General features: G+C 41.0%; 1 protein-coding gene across 7 annotated transcripts in view; it reads left to right on the plus strand.

Annotated features, from left to right (window-relative positions):
• Positions 1-2,395: 2,395 nt before the first annotated feature.
• FRY (FRY microtubule binding protein) overlaps positions 2,396-26,864 on the plus strand; it is a 406,572-nt gene continuing 382,103 nt past the window's right edge. For 3 of the 7 annotated variants that reach the window (XM_036018381.1, XM_036018384.1, XM_036018383.1), the window contains exon 1: positions 2,398-3,473. In XM_036018381.1, the coding sequence (XP_035874274.1) occupies positions 3,269-3,473 (205 nt within the window). In that variant the 5' untranslated portion in view covers positions 2,398-3,268. Of the gene's footprint in view, positions 3,474-26,864 lie in introns of all 7 variants that reach the window. The other 4 variants (XM_036018382.1, XM_036018387.1, XM_036018386.1 and 1 more) reach the window with 3 other exon arrangements.

A 26,864-nucleotide genomic window follows, 5' to 3' on the forward strand; every position in this document is an offset into this window, starting at 1 on the left:
TTCAAAATACTGGTGATCAGGATACTAAAAGAATGCATTGAGAACAGGAACAACGTAAAGGAAGAAATGAAGATTACACTAAGTGAGATAAAGAAAAATCTATAGGAAACCAACAGTGAAGGGGAAGAAGCTAGAATTCAAATTAACAATTTGGAACATAAGGAAGAAATAAACATTCAACGAGAACAGCAAGAAGAAACAAGAAAAATGAGGATAGTATATATAAGAAGCCTTTGGAACATCTCCAAATGGGATAACATCCAAATCATAAGAATGCCAGAAGGAGAATGGGAAGAGCAAGAAATTGAAAACTTATTTGAAAAAATAATGAAAAACTTCCCCAATTTGGCAAAGGAAGTGGACATACAAGTCTAGGAAGCACAGAGAGTCCCAAGAAGTTGGACCCAAAGAGGGCCACACCAAGATACATCATAATTAAAATGCCAAAGGTTAAAGATAAAGTCTTAAAAGCAGCAAGAGAAAAACAGAAAGTTACCTACAAAGGAGTTCCCATAAGATGATCAGCTGATTTCTCAAAAGAAATTTTGCAGGCAAGAAGGGACTGGTGAGAAGTATTTGAAGTGATAAAAAGCAAGGACCTACAACCTAGATTACTCTATCCAGCAAAGCTATCATTTAGAATGCAAGGGGAGATAAAGTGCTTCCCAGACAGGATAAAGCTAAAGGAGTTCATCTTCACCAAGCCCTTATATGAAATGTTAAAGGGACTTATCTAAGAAAAAGAAAAAGATTAAAACTATGAACATATGAAAAATGGCAACAAATTCACAACTATCAACAACTGAATCTAAAAAAATAAACTAAGCACAAATGACCAGAACAAGAACAGAATTGCAGCTATGGAGATCATTTGGAGGGTTATCAGCTGGAGGGGGGTGGGGACAGAATGGGGGAAATGGTACAGGGAGTAAGAATCACAACTGATAGGTACAAAATAAACAAGGGGATGTTAAGAATACTATAGAAAACAGAGAAGCTAAAGAATCTATATGCACAACCCATGGACATGAACTAAGGAGGGGGATTGCTGGAGGGAAGGGTGGACTGGGCGGAGGGGGGCAAAAGGGTAAAAATTGAGACATCTGTAATAGCATAATCAATATAATATATTGAAAAAACAATGCAGCATGGCGTTATAATTTAAAGCATGGACTTGACCATGGGCCTTGGGGTCAGGTAAATTTGTCTTCAGACCTTCTCCCCCAATTTCTAGAGTTTTGACTCAGTGCCTCAGCATGACCTCTAGGACAGGGTGGTTAGGAAGAGTTAGGAGGTAATGCAGGTCAAAGGCTTAGCACAGAATCTGGCCAGCATGAAACATGCAATAAATGATGGCTGTTATTATAAAGCATTCCACATGCATAAATATTGCACTCCGTGCTTCCAGCCAGTCTCCTGAAGACAAGGACAAAATCACCTGTGCACTCTGTGCAGCTGTACCTGTTGCTCACTGTGTTGTTCACTCCCATTTCCTATTCTATACACTGTTATTTAGGCCCTGGGTGACACTGGGAAATAGGAAAGAAACAGTTCCTAAAGAACTCCTCCTTCTGCTTGTTACTGCTGTATTTTGTGTCCTTCTATCTGAAACTTAAACAGTGTTTTTGAGAATTCAGTTATGAACTTTTTTCTATTATTAAATCATTATCTCAAACTATAAAAATACTTTTTATTTCTTTACTAGAAAAAATATATTTTCATTAAGCTAAGGGAGATTTGAGCAGTCTCGTGGGCTTTAAAAAAGTTTCGTACAAGCCACTTGTTTTGAAACTTAGGGTACATTTCAATTTTATAAAATAGTTCTAAGTCCTGTGAGAAAAACAATGTGTTTCTCAGAGTTAATAAGATAACCCAATAATCTAATTATGTAAATTCAACTTCTGTGTTGTAATTATGATGGTTGGATTATAATGGCAACCATAATGTGGACATTTTGTTTAAAAAACACTTCTGAGAAAATGTGTTGTAGTTTGAAGACCTGATGCTGAAGAATAAGAGAACAGAGAATGAAAACTCTCTTGGTATGGAAGTGTATCATTAATTAGGTGAAGAAACCTAACCCCTGCATTTTAACAAACTCTAAAACCTACTTGGCATCCAGGAAACCAAAGTAAACAGTGCTTTCTGAACCAATCCCTACATCCTTTATGATGTTCTGTATGTACTCATCCCAAGCACTGAGAAGAGAAAAAGCAGGTCTTCTTTCTCTTCTGTGAGTGTGTTGGGGCGGGGGGCGGGGGCCATGGGTAGGTGGGGTTGGGTGGAAGAGAACGTAGCCCTGGGGCAAGGCTGCAGAGGATAAATGGGTTAAGATTTCTGCGCAGTTTAAGAAAAGACTGAAATATTTCCACATAAACACAGCAAGAGGTAAGGGAATAGAGAAAGTAAGAAGACATGTAACCAGTCAAGGTGATAAATGCTGTTTTTTCTCAGAGCACCAAAGCCATGACCCTATGAGTGGAAAGCCAGGCAGAAGCCGGCAAGGAAAACAACATCCACATTGTGTTTGTTGAGTGGAAGCCGGCATCATGGTCAGGGTCACAGCTTGTTTGCTAGACCTCTGACTTGGTAGCCAGGCAGCTGGCCACCCTCAGGCAGGTACTGCACAGGATAGAGGGGGTGTGGCTGTGCGGTTCCCGGCACTGCTGCCAGACGCCGCCCAGCGGTTCCTTCCTGATCATCACCCACCATCTCTTCTCTCCAGCCAGCTTCCTGTCGGCTGCCTGCCAAATAAGGAATTTAATGAGGACGGATGTGTGTTCTGTGTATGTAGTTTGGAACAAAAGTTATGAGGGTGTATAAAAAATGTTCCTTGAAAACTTTAAAATCTGTAAGAGTTTGGAAGCAAAGGATGAGACCTACAATTTGCATAGGTATTCATTCTTAGGTATTCATTCTTAAGTAGCGAGTGGTGTTTGTTGTGTGGCACTGCATCAATAAAACAGAAATTTCTCCCAGCAACCATTGCCCCGCTGTCCTGTGTCTGCCAGAGCAGGGAAACGGCCACACCTGCTCCATTCCCCTAATGAATTTTTGCATCTCTCCTCCCCTGTGCTATTCAGTGTTGAAAGGAGGGGCCACTTAGTAATTCTACACCTGTTAAGTCCACGCCTATCAACTCCTTGAGCTTCCCAAACAAGTGTGTGGCAAAGCATGAGGACGTCTGAACCTGGGTGGAGATGACCCTGGCCGCTGCTGGCTGTGGCTTTGCGGGGTTTTGTTAAGCGTCCCTAATGTGCGTCCTGCAATGGCAGTTGATGACAGCAATTTATATTCCAGAACGAAGAACAAGCTGCAGTCAGCTCAAAATGATTACAAGTCATCAAGACGGAGTAGTCTCCCACCTGAACTACTACTAGGGCACGATGCTAGAGGAAGACTTCAAAGAAACATTAAAAACTTGGAACCCATTCACCTGAGGCGCCCGAAAAAGAGACCATCCATATTTCCAGGTAGGAATTGTTACATTTATGCCTGCCAATTAAAAAAAAAAACACAAAAACATACAAGGCCTGTATTTTATTTGTTACCATTAGATGTGTTCCATTTAAAGTTAACTTGGACACATTTCAGAGTTTAAAGTAACCATATCAACATGTTTGAATGTAAAAAATAGAATGATTTTTCTCCCTGAAAGCACCCCCAGCCCCGTGTCTTTTCTTTTATTTTCCTAACATCTTTAAGGGTCTGTGGCTAGGCAGCTGTTTCATTACTTGTCAGGAGCAGCTTTGCCTGCAGTCTTTCAGAAGTCCCTGCTGCCTTTCATTCTCTGGCATTTTTTCTTTATTTTGCAAGATTATTGGATTGTTGAGTGAAGCTGATGTTTGTGTGCCCCAGAAATTAACACCATTAAATATTCGAATGCGTGCTTCAAATTCCTGTCTTGCATGGGCGCCTAAAACCTTTGGTAGAAAAGAGCTCAATCAAACAATGTGGATGGTGAAATGCAGGAGAGCTCAGAGGCCTCACTGCTTTTAATGTGGATGAAGGGACTCTGATGTCTGATTTAGATGTCCCTGCCTGGGTGGTTCAGACGTGGAGATGGTGTAAGATGCCTGTGACAGTGAGCTCTTCCCGAGGGATCACTGAAGAATATTAATTTAGTCAACCTGATTTCAATAGTATTTGCATGGGGATTTCCTGGAGAAACTGAAAGTTGCTTTTTCGTTATGATTAATTGGTTTATCAAAGTCTTCAGGGAGGACAGATTAGAAACAACTACTGAGAGCTAACTCTATGGTGGTAGAAAAGGAAAAAAATAATTTAATTAGGCTTTACTTCATAAAAATGGTATTGACTCCCCTGTTAGCTGAGTTTTTGCATTGCTTTAGAAAATAGCCGGGAGGTGATTTAGAAATATGGGGCTCAAGGCCACAACCTGAAAATTACACTGCTTAAGGAAGCTGTTGTTTCATGAATTTCTTTTTGGTTCGGTAATGTTGCCCTGATGTCAAACTCCTCTGCAGGAAAAAGCAAGGCCCAGACTGGCAGGGGCCAGTGGTGTGAGTGTGTGAGTGTGTGAATATGCTGGAGGAGAAGGAAGGGCTGCTGTGATATGGAAAATGCTACAGGGGGGAATATTTACCTGTTTAAAATATCTCAAAACAGTTGCTTTCTGTCTGTGCTCTTTGATCTGCAAGCCTGGAAGCATCGCCCTTCCAGCTGGTTCCCTAGCACTTCAGGGACCTTCTTCCACCCCTGTTCTTCACCTGCTGTGCTTTCTTCTCTCCCTTTATTCTTTGGGCTAATATGTCTGGATCTATGTAGGTATGATTCTTCCTGCTCTTCTCCACCACCAAGCCTCCCTCCCAGCCCTCATCAGGGCTTCCCCTCCTTTCCAAACAACCAAATTCCAGGACACTTCATTTCCTCCAGCCACAGTTCCCATTTTGGCCTCTCTTCAAGATCACCTAGCTCTGGGCTATAAGCTACAGTCACAAAATTATTAGAAGACCTGTTAGCTTGAACCACACACAGGTTATACTTTCTGAGATCTTGAATTGTCATGATTAATGTAACAGGGTGGAGTGTGAAAAGAGCATTGGACTTAGGGGAGCTGAGTTCTAGTCTAGACTGTGTCCCTAAATGGCTGTGTGTGTTTTCTACACCACCACCTCATTGACACCTGTTGCCTTCAAGCACATTATTTATTTCTGCTTATTTCTGACCCCCTGTCCTTTCCTTGGGAACAGCAACAGATGGCTCTTACCGTCTTTCTCCCAGTCTTTCTGCCAGGGTCTCCAGTTGACAAACTTGCGAGCCAACTGCCGAGAGTTTGAATACTATAGGCTGCTTGATGTTTTCCTTCAGCTAAGCCTGACTCCATTGTCACGCAGGTTGCATGAATTTCTCTTTATAGTGGATGACTTAGAAATGCTACTGGGCTGCAAATCCTAAACATCAACTGCGAGCAGAAATGTGGGTAGATTGTGAGAAGCATTTCCCATTGTTGGACCTGAGTGTCAGAGAAATTAAACTGCAACTCAGAATTAATAACTGACAAAACTAGGCCTCAGACCTGGCTCATTGCACTACAGCACTGAAGCTGCTTCCCTCAGTTGTGTTGCACCCCATTGTCATCTGTTGTTTCTGTTGCAGGAGAAACTCCCAGACATTCGGTTCTTCTTGCCTATGCAGTAAAGAATTACAGATAAGCAAGTATATTAGCATGCAAGCAGGATTTATTGGTGATATGTTCTCATGGGAGAGAATGGGCCTTGCTGAGGTCAGGGAGAAAGACAAGGGCAGGAGTAGCAAGAGCAAGGATAGCCAGAGGCCAGGCAGCCAGAGAGCGAGCCAAGAAGGAGCCCTTTGTTCTGAAGACTTGTATAGTTGGCAGGATAGGGGTGAAAAAGTTACACACTGAGCCCTGACTGGTGTAGCTCAGTGGATTGAGCTCGGACCTGAGAACCAAAGGATCGAGGTTCAATTCCCAGTCAGGACACATGCCTGGGTTGCAGGCCAGTTCCCAGCAAGGGACACACAAGAGGCAACCATACATTGATATTTCTCTCCTTCCCTTCCCCTCTAAAGATAAATAAAATTTTTTTAAAAAGTTACATACTGATTGACAGGGAAAGGTGGTGCCAACTTTCAATGGGGGTGGGGGCATGAATACCCAAAGGTGTTAATGGGCATTTAACACCTTTGGGCACTATGGGCCCTTTCCTGCCTTTCAGGCCTTGGGACAAAAACACATTTTCAAAGGCCTTCTTTCCCAGATAGTGGAAACCATACATAGAATTTCAGGCACTGCCCTCCTTTCATGTTAGCGTGGTATTTCCTGTGATGTTGTAACACCTGGCAAGATTACTAGACCAGGCTCAGGACAGCTGAGTTAGTGGGTGAGACATGTCTCCCTCCTCCTCCCTACCTTTGTTTGCTATCTTTCCTACCTAACATTATGATTTGTCTGAAGAGATTCGAGTCTGGAAGACATGTCAGTGTTCCAAAATGCATTTGTCTGGACCCTCACATGCACACAGACAACTTTACCCTGCACCTCAAATCTCATATTTTCAGTCCCATGCTGAATGACTGATTGGTCAATCAGTTCATTCATTTACTCACTCACTCATTCATTCATGAAATATTCATTCTGTCCTGAACTGTGTTAGGAATAGGCCTTCAAGAATCCAGCTACATATCACCCTCTGTTCTTTCTTATCTCACATTTTTCCTTTAAGGGCCATTGCACCCTGAGGATAGTTACACATCCAAAACGCAAACTTTTTGCTTCCTTCCCTTACTTAGAATTCTTCAGTGGTTACCACTGTTCTTAAAATAAAGTTCAGACTGTATAATGCAAAGTACAAGAGACTGTATAATTTACCACCACTTCCATCCCTAGCCCCATCTGTTAGCACACCTTCACCTCATCCTCATAAACTCAGCCAGCTTCAGATCCCTACGGCCCAACATGTGTGCTCTTCTAGGGCAGGTGCTATATACCCTGCCTGCAGAGCTTCACCTCTCTAATTCCTACCCTGGCTTCAGGTATCAGCTCAACATTCCTTCCTCTAGGAAGTTTTTCTGACCTCCACATCTGGGCTAGGTCCATTCTGTGCCCTCCTCATAACACTCAGACTTTATCACACTGTACTATAATTATCTGTTTGTCTGTATCTCTCACCAACCAGTGAACCAGGGACCGTATCAGTCTTGTTAACCATTGTATCCCTAGTACCTGTCACAATACCTGGCATATAGTATGTGCTCAATAAATATTTATTATTTACTCAGATTGTGCCAAAGTGAGTTAACTCTTGGCATAGCTTGTATGCTCTGCCTTCTTCCAGACTCTGTTTGTGCTATTCTCAGTCACCACACACACATGCGCGCACTCTCCTGCATTCCTATTGTGCCCTTCCATTTTCTACCTCACCTTTAAGGCCCAATTCAAGTCTTCTGACTTCTGCAGCCACCCAGTCTTCCACTTCCATCCTCTTGGAGTTTTTTCTCTATTATGCCAGCACCTCCTTGGCCTCAGTGCTGCATAAAACTGTAACAGAGAGTCCTACCTAGGATTGTGTTCAATTGTCTTAGGTTGTACATGGATTCAGAGGCCACTTTGTCACTCGGGTGCAACTGTTAAGTTTTTGTTGTATAGAAACTTTTTGAAAACATGGACTGTATTTTATATGTCCTGAAAAGGCCCCATTGTTTAGGATGGGGAATTTGCACATAGTAGGTATTCAGTCAACATCTGGTAGCTTATTAACTAATTTGCTGTGCAGTCGTGCCCACCCTGGAGGGCCTATCTGATTGTAGCTCCAGGAAAGAGCTAGATGGAAGGTAGAGACTGTCACTCTTGCTGGGGAAAGTGCAGGTATCCCTTGTTGCGGTGCAGTTCATTCATTGAAAAGTGTGCTGTGATTATACCATATGCCTGGAACTATTCTAGACCTTGGTGGAGAGCAGAGGGTAAGACAGCATCTGGTCCAGGCTGATGGGAATTTTCCTGCCAGGGTGCTTGTCTGTTGTGCAACTCAAATACCTTTTGGATACAGGAATGAAGGATCACCATACTGACAACAATGAATCTTAAAAATATAACCAATATACTTACAAATCATACTTTTACATAAACATTGAAACTCAACACTTTTTATTCCATTAAAGAAATCTCAACAACTGGATTCTAGTTTGAGCTGTGCAGTAGAAGTGCTCCAGCCTCAGGTCTCCCAGGCCTGGTGTTGACAGTAATGGTCTCTGCAGTGGGCAGCAGCCTGGTTTCCCCTCCTCCCGAAAGGCTTGCAGCAGCTCCATAGCAGGGGGCTCAGCCTGGTCACAGAAAGCAAAGGGAAGAGAGAAGCAGTCCTAACATACACCATAGTCACGGGCACTTTGGATGACAATGAGCATCATCTGCATCTGGAAGAAAGCAGGGCTCAGGTGCCCAGGTACACTGGACTGTTCGTTCAGCACTCTTAAGCTAAGCAAGTTGTGTATTCAATAATCTAGTTCTCAAAATACTCTACTGATTTTACAGTCATCTGTTGTGAAAAGCAAGGAGCCATCTGCTCCAAGGAAACAGACAGCCACACAGACTTCTTTGCTGTGTAGTCAGAGGACGGGCATGACGAAGGCTGCTCAGAGCCAGGAGGAGCAGGGGGCTCTGGCCAGAACTCACATGGCAGATACGCAGCATGGAGGTCAACTGTGATTCTTGTTTTAACTGAATTCTCTTCAGAAGGCATTTTTTTCAAATCCACAATCTAAAAAATGTTATTTAAAATTATTATTTTTATAGTCAAGCAGATTGCAGACATTTCTAAATGAAACTGCTTTTTTTGTGGTTTTTGTTGTTTTTTACTGGAAACACAGGTTGTCATTACAGCAATGGCAGTTAGATGCATCCTGGCCTTCCTTAGAGTGACCAGGAGACTGTGGGGACAACAGTTTGGTTCGGGCTGCCACTTGAGCACCTACTTGTCACAGGCACAGTAAGACACTGGAATTAAGCATATCCCCTCTAGTGTCCTGTTCTCTGTTAGAATTCTCTCATTCCAGAACCCTGCTGAAGACTGCATTGATGTCGCTTCAGCATGGGCCTACAGGGATGTAGAAAAGTTTTGTCAGGGCCTCCTTAAAGATGTGCTGTGACAAGAAAGCCTCTTGGATGGTGTTTAGTTGTCACAGGCTCTGCATGGGCTTAGAGGTTCCACTTTGTGATGACATGAACTATGTTTCATACACCTGGGATTCCCACAACACCCACCACAGGGCTTTGCATGTGATAGGTGCTTGCAAGGTACTGAAATAGGCAAGGTGAAGATATGTGAGGATAAGGTGTCACAACCACTCTGCGGGCCTCATTCCAGCCTGGTTGTTCCTAGGCCACTTCCAGAACAGCCGTGCTCAGGGGCCAAGTTAAGGAGGCTTGAAGGTAAGATGTGGACCCTCTCCTCTCATGAAATGGTTTCAACCAAGGAATGTCATCTAGTGAGTAGCTTTCTCACAATGGGGTTCAAGTTCTGATCCCCATCTTACTAAAAGTAGAACCTGGGGTAGGTCCCTTGATGTCTCAAACCAGTTTTGCAGGTCGTGTTAAACTCAAATGAGATAAGGTGTGACTATGAAATGATGGACTAGATTTAACTATGTTGTCTTAGTCTTTGGTGGCATTAGAGGTTTTATTTTCATAATTTAGTACTCTTTCTTTTAATGGGTGGGTAGTGGGTATAATTGTGATGCCTTTGCAAATCTTCACTAATGGAAAGTTATCCAAAGTTTTGCTAAGCAGACCCTCTGCTAATGTAAATTCTATGTAATGAGATGCCAGGAAAGACTATTTTATTTTAATTTTCTCATATATAAGGATGACATGGAAACTTTCTTTGTAATGTAAATTTCTATGTATTTTTCTTAACATGCATCATGAAACTTGAGAGTAGTCATGTAAAGCCTTTGAAAATTGTTTGCTACTAGAAGCATCAATGCCTATGTTTTATAAACTTGCAGCCTTGATTTGTTTAATATTTTTGCCTACCTTTGTCTTGTGAAGGCCTTGCTTTTGGAAATTCAGCCCTTAAGCTTTTCTCTGAACTAAAACTTGGAATAGGAAGGTAATTAATTGGTTTACACTGGTGATTTTAAAGAATAGCTTAGGGGCTCTGGCTGGGAATCTCAGTTGGTTAGAGTGTCTCCAAGACACCAATGTTGCAGGTTCAATCCCTGGTCAGGGCACATGTAACAGTCAATGAGTGAATGCATAAATAAGTGGAGCAACAAATTGATGTTTCTCTGTCTCGCTCTCAAATAAATAAATAAATAGTAAAAAAAAAAGGAAAAATAGCTGATATGTGAAATTGTAAATGAATTCACTCAAAATTAATCTTTTTAAAATATTTGCAGTGTTAGTCAAAAACTTTTGAAGCTCCACATTTAACATATTGGTTTAAAACATTTATGGCTTTTCTTACTCAAAAATATGCAACAAAAATTGAGGTAGCCTGTTTACTTAAATAATCAAATTTATTTATTGGACAAGCTTATTCAGGGGGATGTTCTTGCTTTGCTTTCTAAAAAGAAACAAAAGCAAACTTTGAGGATATCAGTGGTAACCCAATTACTTTGAAGGAAAACAGAAATGTAAAGTGCTGATACTGTAATGTTTTTATGCATGATTTGTAAGCAGGGATTTTTACCTTTGTACAGAGACTGAGAGTGAGCTCAGCATAAGCAGAAGGCATCTGATTTATATCTCGACTTCAGGCTTTTCTCCTGTCATAAAAAAAAATAAAAATACAGGGTTCTGAATTCAGGAGTTAATAAAAGTGGCTTACACCCCTTCTATATAAAAGCAATTCATTTCCATTTGTTGATCTACACTAAATGTAATAGCTTTATCAATTTGAGAGATCCCACACCCTTCCCCACTGCCCCATGCTTAAAAAAATGCTCTTAATATGTATTCATATCTAGGCTAAGGAAATATTACATACGTAATTTTATGTTTGCTCAATATACTTTGGTGATTCTTTTTAAACATTTTAACTGTCTATATAAATAATGTACTTTTAACAAATATTTAGGGAGAAATGGCCATTTGGTTACTCAGTTGCATAAGAAATGACCATATCCTAACATTCTTTTGCTTCAAATATTTTAAGACTGTGTAAAGGATGTTGGCCTTCAAAATTTAATTAGAATACCTCCACCTTTTTTAAAAATTCTAGAAAAATATAGACGTGGGGATAGGGGGTTACAAAATGGGATTAAATGGGTAGCCATTTTTAGGTGACATACATGTGAAACTCTCATCACAAGGTGGTGAAAGTATTTTTCAGTCACCATTTTAAAACCTTGCCATGCTAAGTGGGGCGTGAGTTCATGTTTTGTGCTGAACAACTGGTTGTCAGACGCACCCTTGAACATGCTGGGCATTGAGAGTGTGTTTAGAGGTGGAGAGACCAAATGGTGGTGTGGACTGTCATCCTGAGGTCAGAAGCGCCAGTGGCACTACTCAGCTATCAGGTAGCACACTTCTCTCCCACCCCAATACTTCAGAAAGACTAAAGCCATCCTCATGGGTAATCAATACTGGGTGGCTTTTTAGGGTAATTATGGGCAAGAAAGGTACAATTGAAAAAAATTCCTTAGTTTTGAAGTATCAAAATAGGTGCCCAAGGGTAAATGGAAAATATCCTTGATAGAGATGACATCTATTCATCAGAATTATATAATGGTGAATTTTGGGGGGTGAAAACACTGTGCAAGGACTGAAGATGGCGAAGACATCAATACACAGTGTTTAATTTCTCACTGGAAGAGCAGGGCACATCACTGTGGGCATTCGATTTTCTGTGGCAACTAGTATTTAAGCTCCCTGATGCGCTAGCTAAAGGCAACACTGACACCCTGGCATTGGGCACAGAAGTCCTGACTGGCAGTGAGTCTGCCTGCAGGAAAGTCCCTGGAGGGGACCTTAGTCCTCCTCCTTCTCCTTCTCTGGGTTTCCTTGCTGGAGGTTTGTTACTTTTTATAGTTGTTTCTCTTTTCTTCTCTAACAAACAGCTACATGGGAAAGGGCCTGAAGCTGAATGTCCCTCCCCAAGGGCCCAGCTCAGGAAGGGTTTCCATTCTTTTGAGATTTTCAAACCCCTGTATGACTAAGGGAATATTAATGTATCAGTATTTGTTTTTAAAGTAAACTTTATTAACATTCAGATTTACAGAGAAATTACAAAGATAGGTTTCCGACAGAGTCCACCCCCAGTTTCTCTTATTATTAACATCTCAGGTGAGTTTGGTACTTTTTTACAATTAATGAACCAGCTTTGGTAGGTTATTGACTGAAGTCTGTCTTGATTCATATTTCCTTAGGTTTTTCCCAAATGTCCCTTTTGTGCTCCAGGACCCACATCCCATGTTTCCCTGGGCTCCTTCCACTGTGACAGTTTCTGAGGCTTTCCTTGGTTTGGGTAGTCCTGACAGTTTTGAGGACAGGTCAGGTATTTTATAGAATGTTGCTCAATTTGGGAATTTGATATTTTTCTGGGATGAAGACTTTTCACTGTATACCTTTCAAAAGTTGAAAAAAGATAGCTGAATTATGTCAATCTATTTCCTATTCAAAAATTTAAGTAATTTAAAAGACCTAAACTATGGGAACTAGGAAGAAGAAAAAGGAGAGGAAAGAGGGAGGAGGGAAGGGAAAGGAAGAAGTGATATAGAGAAGAAGGAGGAGAGTAGGTGAAGAGAGGGAGGGAGGGAGAGGGAGGCTTTGGTGAGAGGCAGCCCTGCCCAGGACTCTCTACTCTGGGCAGTGACATCCAGCTCCCAGGCCTGGCCTGGCCTGGCCTCGGAGAAGCACACTGTGCTGAGGGGTCTCTGCCATTCCCCAGCCAGCTTTGTTTTGTTCTTGCACTAGGAGTGGGGGCAGCAGAGGTGGAAAGTCCTTTTGGTACTAGGGGTTCCTTGGGCCTGAAGACCTGGGACAGGTGCCAAGGAGGAAAAGGGGGTGACCCCTCGGTCGGGTCTGGATGCACTGACTACATCACCACCACTGCTGGTGGGGTCCAGGTTGTTCCCACGTGGTCATGACCACCATCATCACCCAGCCCTGTTTATGGAAGGCAGACAACATGAGTGGAGGGGCAGTGCACAGATTCCGCTAATACTTGTGCCACCAGTTTTCAAGGACTTCGCTGATCACGTCAGTATAATGAAACACACATGTACTACTTCATGGCGCCTCAGAATCTGGGCAGGCGCCGAGTCCCAACTTGGCATCTCATGGGAGCTGCAGAGGGGTCTGCTAGTTGCACCCTTGATTGAGTCTAGAGTAATGGGAGGTCAGTGCTACATGCTCACCAGGGTCCCAGGCTAGAGGCTCCTGCAGGCAATGGCCCCTACACCTGGCCAGTGGTGGATGACTGGTGGCCCAAGACTGGTGGGAGGTGGGGAAACTCCCAGAACAAGCACTTCCCACCCCAGGTCTTTGCAAGGGCTGTTCTCAATCTGACTGCTTTTCCAACGTCAGGCTTTTTAAGTTCTTTATAAAATTTTCTTTTAAAATTTATACACAGATAATTTTACCTTCTTTGCTATATAGTTCTATGAATTTTGACAAAAAATAGAGTATAACCACCCAGCTGGGGCCCCTCTCCTACACCTGCGGGCTCCACTGTAAGGTCAGATGCTATTGAGCTTAGGGTTTGGAATCCACTCACCCTGACTTCCTCCAAATGGTGCAGGCCCTGGTGAGGTGTGGGCAGCAATGTAGAAGCCCCTGGGGGCTAGAGGTGGTGGAGAGAAGTCTGTGGTGGGGGCACCCTGGTCTGAGACAGCAGTGGCTTGAAGAGGAGACTCCGAAGTCAGTGGTTGCCCCAGGGTTCTGGGGCCAGATATGTCCAGGAGCGGGTGTTTGGGGAGCTACTCCAGGAGGGCTTTGGGCAGTGCTTGAGGGAGAGCCTGGGTCTGGGGCTGCCCTGCTGCCTCAGAGGCCTCCACAGTGCCCTGAGGCTTAGGCTGCTTCAGGCTGCTTTGGGCAGAGCTGGAACAGATTCTTCGAGGACCTTGCCTGGTCCTCCAGAATGGACCCCAGCCCGGGGCAGCAGAGGGAGTGGGGGTGCCTGCTATGCCCCTATCCTGCTCTGCTGCTCCAGCTTCTGATGCTGAACTTGCTTGTAGTTGATGAAGGTTTACTGGAGACCAGTAAGGAAGCCTTTCTGGTTGTAGGGAATGAGGTCCATGAAGATCGTCTCCAACAGAGTACTGCTACTCTCTCTGCTACTTCTTGACCGGTTTTTTAAGTGGCAAATGATGTGCTATGGACTAAATGTTTGTGTCACCCCCAAGATTCATATTAAAGCCATTACCCTAAACTGGATGGTAGTTGGAGGTGAGGACTTGGGGAGACACTTATGCCATGAGGATGGATCCCTCATTAATGGGATGAGTGCCCTTATAAAAGGACATACCAGAGGTTTGGTTTGTTGCTCTGTCATGTGAAGACACAGCCAGAAAGATGGCCACCTACAAACCAGGGGAAACGCTCGCACCAGACATTGAATCAGCCTGGACCTTGGTCTTAGACTTCCCAGCCTCCAGAACTGTGAGACATACAAGAAGAGGAGGGACCCCCCAAAACTAAGAATTTATTTATTAAAAATATGTATTTATGCTTACATATTTAAACTTCAGTCATCTTCAAAGTACACTCCATTTGATGCAATACACCTATCAAGATGTTTTTTCCACTGCTCAAAAGTTTTTTTATTTTTTATTTTTATTTTTTTAAAGATTTTATTTATTTATTTTTAGAGAGAGAAGGGAGGGAGAAAGAGAGAGAGAGAGAAACATCAATGTGCGGTTGCTGGGGGTCATGGCCTGCAACCCAGGCATGTACCCTGACTGGGAATCGAACCTGCGACACTTTAGTTCGCAGCCCGCGCTGAATCCACTGAGCTACGCCAGCTGGGGCTAAGTTTTTTCATTTTTATTAATTCTTTTATTGTTGTTCAGTTACAGTTGTCACAGTCCCCCGCCCCCCCCCGCCTTAGTTGCCCCTACCCTCCCCATTGTCTTTGTCCATGGGTCCTTTATGAATGTTCCTTGGTGACCCTTCCCTTCTTTGCCCTGTTATCCCCCTCCCCCAGTTTTTGACCTTGTGGATTTTGATGCCTTTTAGTGCTTCTGCTGTTTTTTGTTACACCTCTTCCACATGGGCAAAATGTTTCCCTTTGAGGACTTTTTACATCCAGGGAAACAAAAATAAAAGTCACTTGGGGGAAGACTGGGTGAATAGGGAGGGTGAGGCATGGGGGTCATGCCATTTTTGGTCAAAAATTGCTGAACCCTCAGCAGAATGTGGGCCAGTGCACTCATAAATCACCCATCATGAAATGGGCAAATGTGTTGAGTCTTCAGAAAAATTCACTGAAGCCAAATGCAGCCTCTTACAACCATGCCAGCTGGTACACTGATAACAGATGGGTTCCTAGAACAGTTACCTGGTGGGGGAAGCCTGTGCTATAAGGGACCCACCCTCCAGATAGAAATTTCATTTTTTGGAAGGGGGTTCCTCCCTTATACATGTTTATTGTCCAAACGCCCAGTTTGTGGTAACTTGTTGTATCAGCCTGTGCTGACTGAACCACAGTAATTCTTAGAGGCAGCCAACTGGATGAATGGGAGACATTTTACATTCTTAAAAAAGAACAAAACACCTCTTCAGCAGTACAACTAATGTTATAAAATTTAGAAAATTTTAATGAGTACAAGTTATTGAATATCATATGTGATCCTTAATGCTGTACAGAAACTGCATTCCTGAGAAATAGGATAAACATTAACTATTTATTTTCTTTCATATTAAATCACATCCCTCCAATATAAACAGTAGTTGAGCAACTTCTCAAGAGAAATATTGCCAAAATATACTTACTTTTAATAAAGATGCCATAAACCACTACATAACTATTTAAATAAAGACCTATGGCTGTTTTGGAAGATTATAAACATCCCAAAGCTAGGGCCTTGCATATTGTCTTAGTTTCCGCTGAATTGCAAAGGGCTTTGCTGTTCCCTGTATACCTGTGCCATTCAGTACTTCCTCAGCAGAAAGCAGGTTACTGGAATCTGTATGTTAAACTAATCTCTGTAATAATAGAAGCTATTTTATTGGCAATAAACCAGACTCTGATTCCATACCAAACATGGCCATGTGCACAAACATGGATGAGCAAGCAAAGAGAAGCGGTTGGACCAATAGCTTTCAAAGAACACCTCAAATCTGCACGAATGGGAGTGAGGGAGGGGGTGAGGGACCACAGAGGAAACCCATTAGGAATTTGTCTGATGTGCTCAGCAGAGGGAACTAAAAAATATTAAAAATAAAAATAAACAAGCAAAAAGAAAATACACAATGTGGCATCTACATATGCAGTCACCTCCACAGCAGGGAATATATGGAGTGGTTTTTATTTTTTAAATGTTGCTGATAGGGATGGGGACAGATGACTTGCAGAGATGGAGCTGGGTTTGGTGCTTACCTGTGGAAATGGGAACACTTCCTAAATATCACCTGGGTGGTTATCAGACAGGGCGGCATGAGTGTGATCAGTCATTATTTGATGGGTCATATCTCCTTCTTTGAAAGGTTCTCTTCAAGTTTCCAAACATTGAAAGTAATGGTGAGTTAACACAGGGTTGAATAGAAAGTGGAGGGTTTCTGTTACATATTGCTTTCATTATGTTTGAAAATATAATGTGTGGAAGGAAATGGAAAAATTTACTCAAAACCCACCACACTTTCAGGAGCTACAGTAGAGTTGTATATTTATGGTTTTGCTCCTTTAAAGTACTGCATAAGCATTTGAGATTAACCAACACCATACAATAGGTTAATATATATAAAATTTGTGCATAGAATACAGAATTCCACCCCTCCGTGGACCAGGGTGTTTATAAGCCTCTATTCTACCAAACTCTGCTGTTACAGTCTTAATGCACACATTGCTGTATGCTACTCATCACTGAATGGAACACCATGCAGCATGTGTGGAAATGTGGCATAGTAAAATACTGCAGTTTAGGGCCTAAAATAAGTTATAAACCTTGAAATGCCATGAATTTCCTCTGAAGGTGGATGAGGTGAGAAGTATTTGAAAATATTTTAATTTCATTATTGGGAAACTAGGGAGAAGTATACCCATTTGAAGTCATATGGATTCATGGAGCCTGGACCTTGCCAATTCTGGATATCAGTGAGCTATGTCATTGTCAATGGTTTAATCAAGAAGGCATCTTAGAGAACCTATGACATTTGTTTCAAGAGTTTACTTCTTTGTTTTAAATTTTTTATTAAAAAAATTTTCAACCACAATGCATATATACCATTCTGTACCAGCCTCAGGTGTACAGTACAGCAAAGTGGTCAAAGAACCCACACGCTCCACACAGTGGTCCCACCCTTGCTGCCCCAAACACCCACTCAGCTCCATACCTATTTATCTCAAGATTATTAATTATATTCTCTATGCTGCAGTCCACAGCCCTGTGGCTATTCTATAACTACCAATCTGTACTGCTTAACTCTTCACCTTTTTCACCCAGACCCTTAGCCCCCCTCCCCTCTCATAGCTGTCAGCCTGTTCTAGTTATCTGTGAGTCTGTTTCCATTTTGTTAGTTTATTTTGTTCATTAGATTCCACATGTAAGTGAAATCATATGGTATTTGCTTTCTCTGACTGAGTTATTCACTTAGCACAATACCTTCTAGGTCCATCCATGTTATTGCAAAAGGTAAGATTTCATTCTTTTTTATAGTTGAATAGTATTCTATTGTGTAAATATACCACAGCATTTTTATCCATTAATGATGCAGTGAACATAAGGGTACATATATTCTTTGAATAAGTGTTTTGGGTTTCTTCAGGTATATTCCCAGATGTGGAATCACTGAGTTATAAGTCAATCCCATTTTAATTTTTTGAGGAACCTTCACAGTGTTTTCCACAGTGGTTCCACCAATAGTGCATATTTTTCCACATCCTTTCCAGCACTTGTTGTTTGCTGATTTATTCATCATTGACATTCTAATGAGTATGAGGTGGTATCTTGTTGTGATTTTGATTTGCATTTCTCTGGTAATTAGTGATGCCGAACATTTTTTCATATGTCCATTGGCCATCTCTCTTTGAAGAAGTGTCTATTCAGGTCTTCTGCTTACTTTTTAATTGGGTTGTTTGTTTTTCTGGTGTTAAGTAATTCTCTCCTCATTATGAATCTTGCCTTTGAGTCCTAGAGATACAGTGTGTTTTCAGAGCTCAAACTGCAAAAAGTGCATGGTGGTTGTGCTATTAAAGAACTCAAACCAGAAAATAAGTCACTTGACAATGAGTACAACACAGAATCAGAGAATCATTGAATTATGAATGTGGAAAAAAAATTTAGAGATTATCTAATTCAATGCTCTTATTTTACAGAGGAGGAAATACAGCATAGTCAGCTTATAGCGAGGGTCTCTTGTTCCCCAGTCTAACTTCATGAGAGCACCACAGAGACCTAGTTTAAGAATCTTAGGGTTACTTTTTTTGAACTTAGAAAGTGAGAAGAAAATGATATCCAGAGCTCTTCGTAGGGGTCCCAGAAGCAAGTCATCCATGTACCAGCCTATGTGTGTTCAACCTCCACACACCAGTGACAGTTGGTGAGACACTCACCTGGCAGTGAGCCTACTTAGGCGCCTGGTATCAAGATCTCAGTTGGGTTTATTTCTTATTCTGTCTATAAGAGATTAAAAAAATCTATTTCTCTAGTGAAAACAATTAAGTGAGAGAAAGGGAATTTCAGTTTAATTTTAGTTCAAGAAAATATGTCTTTCCTCAGAAATACCTGATCCAAGGGAAAATATGGACCTTATATCAACTTTTTCTTTTGGGTTAAAAGGTCAGGGTTAGGTTTCTTTGAAAGGTAAAGGTCTGCTGAATTTTCATTGCCCTCACAGACTAAGATTTGTTACTGTTCCCATATGACAGTGATGAAACTGAGGCTTATGGAAAATAATTTGTTCAATGTTAAGAAAGGAAATTTGAGACAGGATAAGATTTCACAACTTCTCAATTTCAAGTGCTCCTTTACTACGTAACCTTTGAGTTCATTCTATTCTCATGTTCAGAAAACTATAATCCCAAATCAGCTTTACTACCATATATTTTAATAACTGAGCAAAAAAGTTTATCTTTCTTTTCCATATAGTTATAACCAGATCCCTAATTTAAAAATTAATTCATAAGTCTCCAGTTGAGGGAGCAGTGAGAGTAGACAGTAGCCTCGACCTAAATATGCTTGTAGAGTAGCTCTGTGCTTACATCTGTCATTGAGAAGTGAATGTTTTGCTCATTTTGAGGAAATACAGCACTTTTTACATAATTATCAAGGCCCAACTTACTCCCTGAAATTATGTTACCCTATTGTTTTGTGTGACCTGCAGTTTAAAAAATTGTCTAATAGAAAGTTCTATACATCTAAAGGGATGTGTAATAAATAATCATTGCTTTGGGAAATGGATTCTAGACCAGCTCAAAAGAAAGTTAATTTCTTAGAATGTCAACTTCCAGCCAAGATGGAGGTGTAGGTAGACATACTGTGCCTCCTCACACAACCAAAAAAAGGAGAACAACAAACTTAAAAACAAAAAAACAACCAGAACTGACAGAAAATTGAACTGTATGAAAGTCTGACAACCAAGGAGTTAAAGAAACATTCATCCAGACCAGTAGAAGGGGTAGAGACAGGCAGCTGGGCAGGGAGGACTCATGGCAAGCCAGCGGCTGGAAGACCAGGGTGGGCAAAGTGGTGGCTGGTGGATGCTGCAAAGCAGAGGATTGCAGACTGGACGGTCCCATATTCGTGAGCAGATAAACCAGGAGGAACAACTGGGGAGCAAGACAGACTGTATACCCAGGGTTCCAGCATGGGAAATAAAGCCTCAAACCTCTGATTGAAAACACCAGTAGGGGGTTGAGGCAGCAGTGGGAGAAACTCCCAACCTCACAAGAGAGTGTTGGAAAGACCAACAGGGTGCTAGAATGTATACAAGCCCACCCACCTGGGAATCAGCACCAGAAGGGCCCAATTTGATTGTGGGTAGCAGGGAAGTGACTGAAAGCTGACAGAGAGCAGAGCAAGGGGCATTGTTCCCTCTCAGACCCCTCCCCCACAGATAGCACTACAAAGCAGCCAAGTGGGTTGCCCCACCCTGGGAATATATAAGGCTCTGTCCCTTACTATGTAACAGCTGCACCAGAACAAAAAAAAAAAAAAATGGCCCAAATGAAAGAACATATCAAAGCTCCAGAAGAAGTACAACTAAGTGATGAAGAGATAGACAACCTATCAGATGGAGAGTTCAAACACTGGTAATCAAGATGCTCATAGAATTGGCTGAATATGGTTGCAAATTAGATGAAAAAATGAACACTATGCTAAGTGAAATACAGGAAAATGTACAGGGAACAAAGAGTGATGGGAAAAAAACAGGACTCAGATCAATGGTGTGGATCAGAAGGTAGAAATAACCATTCAACCAGATCAGAATGAAGAAACAAGAATTCAAAAAAATGAGGAGAGGCTTAGGAACCTCTGGGACAATTTTAAGCCCTCTAACATGCAAACCATAGGGGTACCAGAAGGAGAAGAGGAAGAGAAAGAAATTGAAAACTTAGTTGAACAATAATGAAGAACTTCCCCAAGCTGGCAAAGGAAATAGATTTCCAGGAAGGCCAGGAAACCCAGAGTGTCCCAAAGAAGTTCGACCCAAGGCTGAACACGTCAAGGCACATCATAATTACATTACCCAAGATTAAAGATAAGGAGAGAAGCTTAAAATCAGCAAGAAAAATGGAGACAGTTTCCTACAAAGGAGTGCCCATAAGACTGTCAGCTTATTTCTCAAAAGAGACCTTACAGGCAAGAAGGGGCTGGAGAGAAGTATTCAAAGTCATGAAAGGCAAGGACCTACATCCAAGATTACTCTATCTAGCAAAGCTTTCATTTAGAATGGAAGGGCAGATAAAGTGCTTCCCAGATAAGGTCAAGTTAAAGGAGTTCATCACCAAGCCCTTATTATATGAAATGTTAAGGGGACTTATCTAAGAAAAAGAAGATAAAAAGTATGAACAGTAAAATGACAACAAACTCACAGTTATTAATAACTGAACCTAAACAAAAACAAAAGCAAACTAGGCAAACAACTAGAACAGGAACAAAATCACAGACATGGATATCACATGGAGGGTTATCAGCTAGGAAGAGGGTGGGGAGAGAGGAGGAAAAGATACAGAGAATAAGTAGCATAAATGGTAGGTAGCAGATAGACAGGGGGAGGTTAAGAATAGTATAGGAAATATAGAAGCCAAAGAACTTATATGTATGACCCATGGACATGAACTAAAGGGGGGGATGCAGGTAGGAGGGGCTGCACAGGGCAGAGGGGAATGAAGGGGGGGAAATAGGACAACTATAATAGCATAATCAATAAAATATATTTAAAAATGTCAATTCTAAATACAAGAGTTTGAAAATGCAGAAGGGTTTTTGTTTGTTTTAAAGTTGGTAGATGGCAAAGAAGATGATAGATGTCTTAGAACCCAGATGTCACCAGGGAGTACTTTGTCCCTAAAATTTAAATAAAAGTGTCTCAAACTTTCATGCCAATTCCTGTAGCAAACCCCAGGCCCAAACCCAAGATTTCTAGTAACTTTTCAGGTACGTGTTTCCTTGTGCTTACGTTCCTGCTTCTACTAATGTTTTGATTATTTGTTGTTTTTTTGTCATGTATGGATTTTTCTCTGATCTTACACTGACCATATTCTGTGCTATGAGGTTGAACCTCTTCCCCTGATTTCCACAAACAAAACCTCTACCATCCACAGCCTCTGTGTGGACAGCAGATCTACTGGATGTGTAGAGAAATGAAAGGAATCTAGAACTTTTGGCATTTATTCAACATAAACAACTGATTTTATATTAAATGTCCCTGTTCTTTGAAAGCCTTTTCAGCATCCATACCAGCTAAAATTTCTTGATGCTTGCTCAACCAGTATTCTTCAACCTTTGGTCATCTGGTGACTATTTTCTTCTCCCCTCCATCCTTTCACATTTCCTTCTACTGTCATGTCCCCAGAATTTCATATTCCCCCTCCCCCATTGTATAGGGCAGTTCTGATATTTCTAGTTCCTACCCCCAAGCTCTTCTTCAGGTCTATCATTCACAACCAAAACCATTCAAAGTGGTCATGGTAAGGGTAGTTATTAAAATATGCAAATATTATTAAAATTAAATTCAGATGCTGGTTTATCCAGTGTTAGATTGTAGAAATATCTACCTTCAATAGTCATGATTTGATTCTGATAGACTTTCAGCTCATCCTTTGAGTAACTCTGTAGTCCAACAAGATCCATCCCTACAGGAGACAGCTGGAGTCTAGTGGCAGGTTTTTTTTCTCTTTTACATGTACAGTATACCTTATTCTAAACTAAGTTTTGGAAGGACCCCATTGTGACTGGAGTTAACCATCTCCACATCATCTATTGCTCAGACTGTCATATGGTATGAGCCAAAGAGCACTATTACTAGAAGTTTGGTCAGATAAAACTTTGATAGGCTCATTAGTACAAGACAAGACTCATATTTCTTGTCCTCAAAGGATTTCTTTTGTCAGAAATGTGTTTGCATTCACTTGAAGAGGCTCAGTGACCCATATTGCTAAGTCACACAGAAGACAAAGCTTGCTCTGGAACAACCCAGGGTACTTTGTTACTATCTTCCAGTAGTATGTAACAGAAGACCGTCTGAAAGGATCAGGAAGTAAAATTATCTCAGATTAGAAGACTTCTACATTTATTCATATTTTTAATGCCCCAAATAATGAAAAGTTCACATTAATTAGGGCAGTATTATTCAATGAATGTAGCTCAGATAACGATATTGCTATATCCCTTTTAAAAGATAATTATAGAGTCCCAGATGGCAGTAGAGTAGGTGGAAGCTACACTAATCCCTCCCAGCCAAAACTAGAATTACAACTAAATTATTTTTAAATAATCAATAAACAACTGAACACTAGCTGGAGAGGAGCCTTAAAACCAAGGACTTATGGAAGAAACACACAATCACACTGAGACTGGTAGGAAGTTGCAGAGGCACAAGAGGGCTTGCTGGGCTCTCACAGGCAGCAGCTGGAGCTCTGGAGGGATGTCTGGAGGGCCAGGGGGTGGGGTTTCCCCTGAGAAGTGAGGGGTCTAACCCCCAAGCTGAGTTCCCCAGCATAGAGTACCAGAACCTGGAAAGGAACCCAAATGACATCCCCCTAAGAAAAGCATTAGGGTTTCTGCCCACCAGGGAGAGATGGCTAGAGACAGAGAGAGCCTCTTAAAGGGCCCATACACAAAATTTCATTTACAGCCACTCACCCTAGGTTCTGGCAGAGGGAGGGCAGAGTGAACTAGAGTCACATGGAGAGTCTGGGATTGGTGGCTCTGGGGAGAGAGCTGAAGGGTCAGTCATCAGGATCCCTGTGCTGAGTCATCCCCCATACTGCAGAAGCCATCTGTCTAGGGCATAGCACTACACTCCCTGCAGCATCAACCTGGGGGGAAGCAGTAGCCCCACCCACAGGAATCCCTCATACTCCATACCCTATGGAGCCCAGTCCAGGCTGCTGAGGAGTATAGGTGGAGTCTTGTTACAGTGATTAAGCCTAAGAGTGCAGGCATATCTCTGGGAGCTTTGAGACTTTAGTTGATGTGGTTCTGTTAAAAGCCAGCCTTGGTATGCAGCTTAGTTCTTTCTGCACCCTAGGGGCCCAACACAGGGAACCAAAAATTGTGAATTGCTCATAGCTCCAAATAGGTTCCCTAGAGCCAGTCACAGGCAGCATGTGACATAGGGCTGCACCAGAATCTTGGCAGATCCATCTAATACATAAAAACAAACACAAAGAGGCAGCCAAAGTAGGAAAACAAAAAACAACAAAACAAAACAGGTCCCAAATGAAAGAACAAGAGAATTTTCCATAAGAACTAAGTTAAATGGAGGCAAGCAATTTTTCAGATATAGAGTTTAAAGTAATGATGATAAAGAAACCCAACAACATGAAAAATGACAGAAAAAAACATTAAAAAGTACAATATCCAAAATAATGTCAGAAACAAAGAATTCAATATCCAAAATAACACACTGGAAGGAATAAACAGTAAGTTAAATGAAGCAGATCGAATCAGTGATTTGGAAGACAAGTTAGGAAAAAATACCCAAGCAAAGCAGCAAAGAGAAAAAAGAATTTAAAAGGTTTAAGGGACCTTGGGGCAACATGAAGCATAACAACATCTGCATCATGGGAATACCAGCAGTAGAAGAGAGTAGGCAAGGGATTGAGAATCTGTTTGAAGAAATAATGACCAAAAACTTCCCTAAACCTGGTGAAGGAAAAAGACACACAAGTCCAGGAAGCACAGAGAGTCCCAAAAAGGATGAACCAAAAGAGCCCCACCCCAAGACACATCATAATTAAAATGGCAAAGCTTCAGGACAAGGAGAGAATCTTAATAGCTGCAAGAGAAAAGCAGTTAGTCATCTACAAGGGAGCTCCAAGTGGAACTGTCATCTGATTTCTCAACAGAAACATTTCAGTCCAGAAGGGATGGCATGAAATATTTAAGGTGATGAAAACCAAGGACCTACAACCAGGCCAACTTTACCCAGCGAGGTTATCATTTTTAACTGAAGAAGAAATAAAGAGCTTTCTAGACAATAAAATGCTAAAGGAGTTTGTTACCATAAAATCACTATTTCAACAGATGTTAAAGGGCTTGCTTTAAGAAGAAGGAAGAGGAAGAGATATAGAAAAAGAAAAAAAAAACAGGAAAATATTTTAAAAATAAAATGGCAGTAAATACATATCTATCAATAATCAACTGAAAGGTAAATGGCTTAAATGCTGCAATCAAAACACATAGGGTAGCTGAATGGATAAGAAAATTAGACCCATATATATGCTGTCTCCAAGAGACCCCACCTCAAACAAAAAATACACACAACCTAAAAGTAAAGGGATGGAAAAAAAATATTTCATGCAAATGGAAAGGAAAAAAACAGCTGGGGTAACAGTACTTACGTCCAAAAAAATAGACTTTAAAACAAAGGCAATCATAAAAACCAAAGAAGGACACCACATAATGATAAAGGTAACAATACAACAAGTGATATAACCTTAGTAAGCATTTATGCACCCACCATAGGAGTACCTAAATATGTAAAGCAAATCATGATGGACATAAAGGGAGAAATCAACAGAAATTAAGTCATAGTAGGGGGGTTTAACACTCCAGTGACTTCAATGAATAGATTTACCAGGCAGAAAATCAACAAGGAGAGATGGCCTTACATGACACACTAGATCAAAACTGGATTTAATTGATACTTACAGAGAAGTTCACCCCAAAATAATAGAATATACATTCTTTTCAAGAGCATGTGGAACATTTTCTAGGATAGATCACATATTAGGACACAAAACTAGTCTCAACAAATTTAAGAAGATTGAAATTAAATCAAGCATCTTCTCAAACCATAATGCTATGAAACTAAAAATCTTTAAAGAAGAAAACTAAAAAATACACCAAGACATGAAAGCTAAATATATGTTATTAAACAATGAATGGATCAACAATGAGATCAAGAAAGAAAGCAAATATACCTTGAAATGAATAAAAATGAGAAAACAACAACCGAAAATCTGTGGACACAGGGAAAGCAATCCTAAGAAGGAAATTCACAGTAGTACAGGCTTGTCAAGAAAGAAAGGAAAGAAAGAAAGAAGGAAGGAAGGAAAGGAAGGAAGGAAGGAAGGAAGGAAGGAAGGAAAGAGGAGGGAGGGAGGGGGAGGGAGGGAAGAAAAGAAGAAAACACTCAAATAAAGAATCTAACTTTATACTTATAGATGAAAAAGAACAACAAAGCCTAAAGTGAGTACAAGGAAGAAAATAATAAAGACCAGAGCAGAAATAAATGAAATAAAGTGTAAAGTGTACAATATATCAATGAATCCAAGCATTGGTACACTGAAAAGATAAAGAAGATTGACCTTTAACCAGGCTCATCAAGAAAAAAAGAGAGGACCCAAGTAAATGGAATCAGAAATAAAAGAAGAGAGATTACAGATGACACCATATATGAGGGATTGTAGGAACATATTATAAACAGCTATATGCCAACAAATTGGACAAGCTGGATGAAATGGATAAATTCCTAGAAACATACAATCTTACTAAACTAAATCAAGAAGAATCAGAGAATCTGAATAGACAGATTACGCTTAATGAAATTAAAGCAGCAATCTAAAAACTCCCAAGAAACAAAAGCCCCAGACCAGACTGTTTCAGAGGAGGATTTCATCAGACATCGGAGAAAGTTTAACTCTTCTGCTTTCAAACTATTACAGAAAATTCAAGAGGGTGGAAGACTCCCATGATCTTTAAACAAGGCCAGCATTGCCCTAACTTCAAAATCAGAAAAAGATGCTACAAAAAGAAAGAATTGTAGACCGGTATTCCTGGTGAACATAGATGCTAAAATCTTCAACAAAATATTAGGAAGCTGAATATAGTAATACATCAAAACATCATAACCATGGTCAAGTGGAATTTATCCGGGTAACACAAGTTTGGTACAACATTTGCAAATCATTAGATGTGATAGACCACATAAACAAAATGAAGGATAAAACCACATGATCATATCAATAGATGAAGAAAAGCACTTGATAAAATTCAGGACCCATTGATAAAAACTCTCAGCAAAGTGGGAATAGAGGGAACATACCTAAACATAA

The sequence above is a fragment of the Phyllostomus discolor genome, chromosome 2 (genome assembly GCF_004126475.2).
Source record: "Phyllostomus discolor isolate MPI-MPIP mPhyDis1 chromosome 2, mPhyDis1.pri.v3, whole genome shotgun sequence".
In the NCBI taxonomy this organism is placed as follows: domain Eukaryota; kingdom Metazoa; phylum Chordata; class Mammalia; order Chiroptera; family Phyllostomidae; genus Phyllostomus; species Phyllostomus discolor.